Source organism: Musa acuminata, chromosome BXJ3-11 (genome assembly GCF_036884655.1).
Source record: "Musa acuminata AAA Group cultivar baxijiao chromosome BXJ3-11, Cavendish_Baxijiao_AAA, whole genome shotgun sequence".
In the NCBI taxonomy this organism is placed as follows: domain Eukaryota; kingdom Viridiplantae; phylum Streptophyta; class Magnoliopsida; order Zingiberales; family Musaceae; genus Musa; species Musa acuminata.
Window position 1 is genome coordinate 24,792,656 of NC_088359.1, and position 8,496 is coordinate 24,801,151.

The following is an 8,496-nucleotide window of genomic DNA, read 5'->3' on the forward strand; positions in this document are numbered from 1 at the left end:
AATTGCTGACAGTGAAAATACTTTCTTATTTTATCTTTTCACATTCGTATCGCTACACGAACGTTTTTTAAAGATTGATCTTTTCCACATAGTCGCATACATCCAAATTGCGAATAAGAGCAAATTTGGTGACATCAAAATTGAGCCTTAAGTCACTTTGATGATGCATGAATTATTCGTATTGAGGCAGGAACATAATCTTTCAGATATACTAAAGGAATTCATATACACGCCACATGCCCCGACTCAAGAGTGACGCGCGGTTCAACGGACCAAAACGTCTCGAAGAAATCGATTCGATTGCCGACACGTTCGTTGAATGAAACCAGACTGTTGGTTCCTCGGTGTGGGAATAAATCATCTTCGGCTGGACCGGTACCATATATCCTACGCGGGAAATAAGTGATGATGAAACCGATATGAAGCCGCCCCTAAATCCTACCGATTGTTTACCTCCACGTATGGCGTCTCATGACGTGGGTCCCACACATTTGCTGACCTTAAAATAGCGTTCGACTGGTTAGATGGCTCAAACTCTACCACGTTCTCCCTCGGGTCGGGGCAAGTCAGCCGAGGAAATCATCCGGGCTGTTGTCAGACGTGGGGTCCACTGGTCCAACGTTAGTGAGGACGTCATCATCCCTGACGATGTCCAGGGGTGAATCCTTCGGCGAGAGTTTGATCCCTACTTTTTTTTTTTTTTTTTAATCTTTTCCCCCTAAAAACAATAAAATAATAGGAAAAATAAAACCCTCCCTAAATCCCACCTATTCCCGACACCACCACGGCGTCACCACCACTACCGTCTCCTCCGCTCAGTTTTATTCCCTCCCTTACCGCATTAACTTAATTAAATGGTTAAGCCCCATCTCCGCCTCTTCGTCCATAAAGCCAAGAAGGGCAAAGAGACGCGCAAGCTTTGCCCTCTCTGCGAGGCCATCATGAGGAAGACGAAGAAGGCCCGCTGGGCCGCCGACCTCTCCCTTTCCCCTCCCTCCTCCTCCTTCTCCTCCTCCTCCTCCGGCGGCAGCGGCGATATCATTGAAAAGGACGGCGACGACCGCCTCACCGAGCTCCCTGACATCATCCGCCTCCACATCCTCGCCCAACTTCCCCTCCAGGACGCCATACGCACCGGCGTCCTCTCCTCCCGGTGGCGCAGCCTCTGGCGCCACCGCTGGCCCTACCCCACCGTCCTCGACCTCTCCCCTCACACCGTCGCCGCCTCCGCCGATGACTTTGTCGCGGGCGTCGACCGGTTCCTCTCCGCGCGCGGCTGCGGGCGCCGGATCGATACCCTCTTCGTCGCCCTCCCCCCCGGCCGCCGATACGACGCCGACATCAAGCGCTGGATCGAGTACGCCGCCTCCTGCAGCGTCGAGGACCTCCGCCTCGTCGTCTCGCCTTCGTCCCTCGCCGGCACCTCCGCCCGCCCCGGCCGGCGTCTCCGGAGACAGGAACGCGCTGCCGTCTCCTCCGTCTTCTTCCACTCCGTCTGCGAGTGCTCCAATCTCACCCGGCTCGCCCTTTCCGGGCTCCGCCTCTGGAGTCCCAGCGCGAACATCAAGCGGCTCTCCTACCTTGAGGTTCTCGACCTCCATGCGGCGCACGTCACCGACGCGGCCCTGAGGAGGGTCGTTGCTGCCTGCACTCTCCTCCGGTCGCTTGATCTCCGGCTCTGCCGTAAGCTCCGTCGGATCGTGATCACTGCCAACAGTCGGCTCACCAGCCTTACGATCGTCGAGTGTCCAAGAGCTATGGAGGTCACGGTCTCAGCGCCGGATCTCCGGTGCTTCAGGTACAGCGGAAATTACCTCACGAGCTACTCCTTTGACAGCCCCAAGAGATTGGAGGAGGTGTGCATGAGCTCGGGCGGCCCTCCATCGTGCCTCCCACCAAGCAATTGGGTGAAGACCCTTGGCGGGCTATCCAACATCAAGGTCTTGACCCTTTGTAGTCTTTCGCTTCAGGTAATCGATATGCATTCCTGGGAGAATTGATATGGAATTTGTGTTTCTAGTGAGAGTTTTGGTAGTTGACGTGGAATCTTTTCCTCTTTCTTCGTCCTAGTACGTCGCGATCGAAGGTGGGAGTGCAACCAGAGAATGCAACAACTTTAGAAACTTGAGAGAGCTGCAGCTGCTGATGGGTATGATGACTGTTGACAATCTAACGAACATATATACCTTCTTTAGGATGTGCAAATGTCCTAGATTGGAGAAACTGTTCATAGAGGTTAGTTCATCAAATTTAGACGTAAACTGGCAGGACTTTTATCTTTCAATCCAATTCTTAATTCATTGGTGTGTACTCTTGCAGCTTCCAACCACAATGAATGACCCTTATGTGGAGAACTACCTTATGGTTCCAAAGGAGGAACCTCCGGAGGTTGATTTTGAGTACCTAAAAATAATAAAAATTAATAACTTCAACGGGCACAGAAATGAGATGCAGTTGGTGAGATTTTTATTGGGAAAGGCTGGTGTTCTTGAGCCTTTAATGGTGATCACTTCCAAGGATTTTATGGTAGAGGAATATATTAATACAGTGGATGGTTGCCATGATTCCTTAGATTTTCTTCAGTCACAACTATCACTCTTTACAAAGGCATCGGTGAATGCACAGATAATTTTGAGTGATCGTGATGATAACAAGCTCATCCCTACTCACTGGGAAGTCTATTCTAAAGTCTAACTCACCGCGAGGAGAGTTGTAATAGGTTGAATCAGGAAAATTCCTGGCCAGTTTCTCCTATATACATCCATTATACTCAATGAAACAATATGTTCTTGTAGTTGTAAAGTTAATGATAGTGAAATTATCAAAGGCTCATTTCTATAAAGGTTCCGAGTTCTGCTTGATTATGTCAAAAAAAAATCTAATCATTATTGTTGGACTGATGTCTATAAAGAGATAATTAAATTATGACCCTTTTGTTTTTCTGTCATATAGGGATTTAGACTTCTGTTCTTTATAGATATTCAAGTTTGGCTTTTGCTAACCAAATGTTTGCACTGGTTCAAAGAAAGATTATTTCTGCACCTGCTTGATACATGCTGCTTTGCTAATGGGTAAGTTTCGTCGAAGAGATCATTGTTCATAAAAACCATGAATCTGATGTTATCTACTGCTGGAGATGATCTTGGATGTCAATGCAAATCTGTGTTATCTTTGAGCTGAATTTAGAACAATAAAAATCAAATGAAGTTTATACCGTAGATGTGTGACACTCCAGCAATCGTACTCTAGAATTTATATGTGAACTTCTGTTACCTTTTTCTTTTTGTTTCTTGTCTTTTCTTTTATGTCAAGATCTTTTCTGCATTAGATTCTCTTGGTGCATCATTTTAAGAGTTTATTTCACATCGATGCACCATTCTTCGAATTTCAAGCATTCTGTCACCTTGCCAGTGGAAAATACATATTTTCTTCATTATAGAGTGTTTTCCTGTCGCAACAGTTCTCTCATTTTGGTTACCTTTTGTTATTATTGTACAACTTGGAAAGCCAAATCACTGAATGCAAGTTTAAACAATGGCCTGGTATGTGAAATTGGATCTTTTGTCTTTTTTTGTTTTACTGCTTGAATCTGAGGATGACACTAAGTTTATGCTTTTGTAAGACTCATTCTATTCCTTATTATTATTCATTGTAAAGATTACAATTGTATGCTTTTACATAGATGGTCTCGACAAACTAACTTGGTGCTGGCGCTTCTTGATACCATTATGGTGTACTCTGTATAGGCCACCTAAACCATGTATGCTGTTTCAGATTCAGTAATCAGTTTTCTTTTCGAGGATGTGTGAACACTTTTGAGTGTTGATAGCAAGATCGTGGGATCATATACTGTCCCAACCACTTGTCATTTGCAAAAAAATCTGTTTTCTTTTGTTTCCGATATCCTTTTCTCATTGCTGTAATTAAATTAAACTATGTTCATCTTTATATGCAATGGATATTTTGCTTACTTGGCACAATTTGCCTATCTGGTGCTATAATTGTTTCCTTTTATTTCTTATTTATATCTCAGCATATCAGACACACTTTTGTCTGATAAATGAGCATTAAAGTTTACTATGATCTTGTTCACTATGCACATGAACTGCAAGCACACATGCTATCTAATAGAGTCAGTTGACATTGTTAATGTTTGTGGTTGAACAAGGTAAATCGAGTATTATTAATGATCCAATAAGGGATAGTCTTAGATTTTATTAAAAACAATGTTTTTTATTTAACTAGAGATATTATTTTATTTCTTCTTCTTGTTGCCAATGGATTCTGGTAAAGAATGAGTCTTGTGATGTTTGTCAATCAAGATGCCTCTGGAGTAGTTCATTATCGAATACTCGTGTTTTCTGCCCTTAAAATAGTTCTACACTGTTTCATGGATGCGTCCTGAGATATTTCCATTCATTACAAAGATACTTGGTTACCACAGTGATAACCTGTTGCATGGATTTCTTTGCCCAAATGGGGAGTCATCCTTACCAAGTTATTTGGCAGGCACATTACTTTTGACTATTCCCTCATATTTTTACTGTTAAGAGTGATTGGCATCAACTTTCAGTTGATGGGTGTGTGGAATTCATTGTTTTTTTATGCTTTTTTTGAAAAGAATTCACTGCCTTCTTTAGTGTTATTTGGTCTTCATGAATAAAAATTGTAGCTGAAGCTTCAAGTTGCAATTTTCCTTTTATCTGACAGCAACCAACAGGTCAAAGCACTCACTCAAAAATGATATGCAATGACCCACCTCTGTGGCCTTGCTGAATCTCAAGTTGTTGAAATAGAAGTTGGTTTCCTCCAAACAAAAATGAGATGATGAATCCATTGGATTCATATCTGAATATTTATGTGTATCATGGATGAATGTCTTCTGATGTCATGTATTCTTAATTTTATTATTCCTCTGTTTGATAGTGTTGTTATTCAACTTCTCCTGAGTGAGTTCAGATTTATTCAACTATGCACTACAGAGGTAACTCTCACCTATAATATAATTCCTATCAAAACAATATATTATGAGATTGCTATCAGACTTTCAAACCTCAATTTTGTATTGGATTGAGATTTAAATCCTTGATTGGTAGGCCAAATTGGAATCAGAAAAAGATTTTCAGAATTAACAATGACAACTATAAATTTGGTAGCAGCTTGAAGTCAAAGTTTGGCCTGTTCAAAAAAGACATCCAGAGTTGAAGTCTGAGATATGTGGTCCTCTTTGTGGTCCATCCCTGTCTTTCTGGTGGAGGTTTGACTTGTAAAACAGATGATACTTGTTTCCACCAAGTCGAAACATTTGTCGCTTGATAATTAATGATAATAATGAGAAGTTGCATTACAGACTACCAATCTCTTGAAACTACACAAAGAGAGTGTGTATGGAGTCAACAACAACAACCAAACATATCCAAGAAATCAGTGCCCAAACACATTCGTTCAATTTTTTTTTCCATCTGATTTTAGAATCAATAATAATTAAATTATCAAATATACTACTTCTATACTTAAAACATTAAAACATTACTCTAACGATGATGTATCGATGCACTTATTTAAGTGTCAAAGGTTTAAAACATTATGGATATTTTACATCTAAAATAATGGTCTGGTAACAATAATCAAAGTACTTGCATGACTCTATGTAGTTTGTAGTTGATTCTTTGTTAGTTGATGTTTTCTATCTTCTGTTTGTGGAGAAAATTTGTTCCCTTTTTTTAACTTCTCTATGGATTAGTTTTGCTTTTCTTTTATTAAGTGGTATTACATCATTCTTGCTCATGTGGTGTAAATTATCTTGAAGCTGTATTTAGAATGTTTGTAGTAAGATCAGCATCATATAATTCTCAAATCATTGGTCTGGATTATAGGGAAATCTAGAGGGCGACATCACGTGCATAATAAAAGAACATAAAAAAATAAAATCCTTAAATTTTCAAAAGATGTATTCTAAAATTCATTAAATTTAAAATTATATATATGAAATATTGTGTTACCTAGGAAAATCATATATCCTTTAATCCCTACAGATCTCTAGGAGAGGGTGAAGGAGATCAAGCGTCATTTTCTCTAATGGTGATCCATACAGAAAGGTTACGACGATGCTCCTTAAAACTCCAAGCCTATTGCTATCTGAAGAGAAGGGAAGGAGAATACAAGAGGCAACCAAAAAAGGCTCTAGCCTATGAACCATTGATTCCTTCTTATTTATAGAGATCCCCTATCTACTTAACCCTAATGGATCTTGCCCTATTGGGTATTGGATCTTCATCCAACTATCCAAGCCTCTTAGATTTGTGGATCTCTATCCAATAATCTCTCATTGACTCTTATTGGATCTCATCCATAGGATTTAATAATTCAGTGGTTTACTGGATATCCAATAAGATAGGGGCTCTAGCGGATACCTCATATCCGAACCTCTACTCATCGCAACACCTACGATATGTGTGTGACCCTCTAGGCCCAATATCGAGTTGGCCATGCGTCATACTTGTTAGAACTCCTTTTGGCTCAGTGAATTATTATCTCTATAATAATTCACTCGACTCATCGACTACGGACGTACTATGTCACTACATCGTAGTCCCTAGACGATACAGGGGAATCCAATCCATTGTACTTGTTTATCCTTAGTTACCATATACATATAGTCCCTCATCCATCTAATATCCCAGAAATCGTATATCGGGCATGGTGCTATCAGACTCATATGGTTTCTACTCGAGTCTCGCTCTAATCGGATTCTCCCTAAGAACTCTTTCTCGCTTAATCTAAATGACCCCGGCCATGGATTTATCTAAGCAAGAACACATGGGATATTCATCTTATGACACCGAGAGTGAATGATCCTCTATTGATACTCAATAGTCCTCGTAAGGTTAGCTACCACTCTCGATTATTGGTTATGCTAGATCTAGAATCTCCAAACCTATAAGTCTGGTATCAAAGAGTTGAGTACTCATACAGGACATCCTTGGTGTCTCAAGTCTAAGGACTAGATACACCATTGGGACTAAAAAATCGCTGTCTAACAATGAGATATTATCAATCATCTAGTATTCCGTAAGCGGATCAATCAGTGAACTCATTCTCCAATTAGCACCTGTACTGTATCCCTAGTATCCCCACACGAGCAACTATGAGACCAGCTACATCCATCATATGGCCATGTATACAACACATCAATATGTCCTTTTATCTCGATGTCTTTCTTGAGTATCTTATGACTGGGATTATTTAGGATCTGTGTTTAAAGGCGAATCAGTCTCATTATCGTGATCTCATCACGATCTAATTCCCATTGCACAGATTCATGCACATACCAATATATTCAAGTAACATGCAATATAAAGTGATAAAATATCAAATAAAAATAATAAGCAAAAAGATTGTGTGTCAAGTCACATGTGTCATCACTCACGTGATTGGCTTGCAAGGCACCTATGACTAGCAATCTCCCACTTGACTTAAAATCAATCATTTATGTATTTGATCCCCATCAAACCCCTGTGATGCTCAAAAACAATCTGAGACAACGGCTTTATTAGTGGATTTGTGATGTTATCTTCGGATGGAATTCTTTCCGCTACTATATCTCCTCAGGTCATGATCTCTCTAATAAGCTGGAACCTCCTCAGAATACTTCTGATGAGACCCGAGTTCCCTCATTTGAGCAATCACCCCATTATTATCATAATATAAGGGAATCGACTCCTCGCTGCCGGGCACGACTCCTATATCTATGATGAACTTCTTTATCCAGACTCCATCCTTTGCTGCCTCTGCTGCAGCAATGTACCCCGCCTTTGTGATCGATTCAGCAATAGTATCTTGCTTAGAACTCTTCCAGTATACTACTCTTCCATTCAAGGTGTACACATATCCCGAATTCGACTTGTTATCATCGATATCAGACTAGAAACTCGAGTCCATATAGCCTTCAACCTTGAGGCTACTACCTTCATATACTAGTAAAAGATCCTTAGTTCTTCTCAAGTTCTTAAGGATACACTTTACTGCTTTCCAATGCTCCAAGCTTAGATTCGCCTGATACCTACTCATGACACTCAAAGTATATGCTATAGCAGGTCTGGTACATAGCATGACATACATGATAGACCCTATCACTAAGGCATAGTATATCCTATCCATGTTTGCCCTTTCTTCAAGAGTCTTTAGGGACATACTCCTAGAAAGCAAAATTCCATGTCTTACTGGTATGAGACATCTCTTGAAATTTTTCATACCAAACATTTTGACAATAGTATCTATGTACCTGGATTGGGACAAGCTAAGCATCCTCTTGGATTTATCTCTATAGATTTGAAATTTCTAAGATATAGGATGCTTCCTCTAAGTCCTTCATGGAGAAGTGTCTAGATAACTAAGCCTTTACTGTGGATAGCATTCGTACATCATTCTCAATGATTAGGGTGTCATCCACATATAATACCAAGAAGGTGATAGTGCTCCCACTTACCTTCCTGT

At 40.7% G+C, this 8,496-nt stretch overlaps 1 protein-coding gene across 1 annotated transcript; it reads left to right on the top strand.

Annotated features, from left to right (window-relative positions):
• The first annotated feature begins 828 nt into the window (after positions 1-828).
• LOC103972707 (F-box protein At2g39490-like) lies at positions 829-2,929 on the top strand. The gene is made up of 3 exons (XM_009387050.3): positions 829-1,970; positions 2,071-2,235; positions 2,320-2,929. Exons 1-3 carry the CDS (start codon positions 855-857, stop codon positions 2,692-2,694), a joined length of 1,656 nt encoding a protein of 551 aa, XP_009385325.2. The 5' UTR covers positions 829-854; the 3' UTR covers positions 2,695-2,929.
• Positions 2,930-8,496: the final 5,567 nt, after the last annotated feature.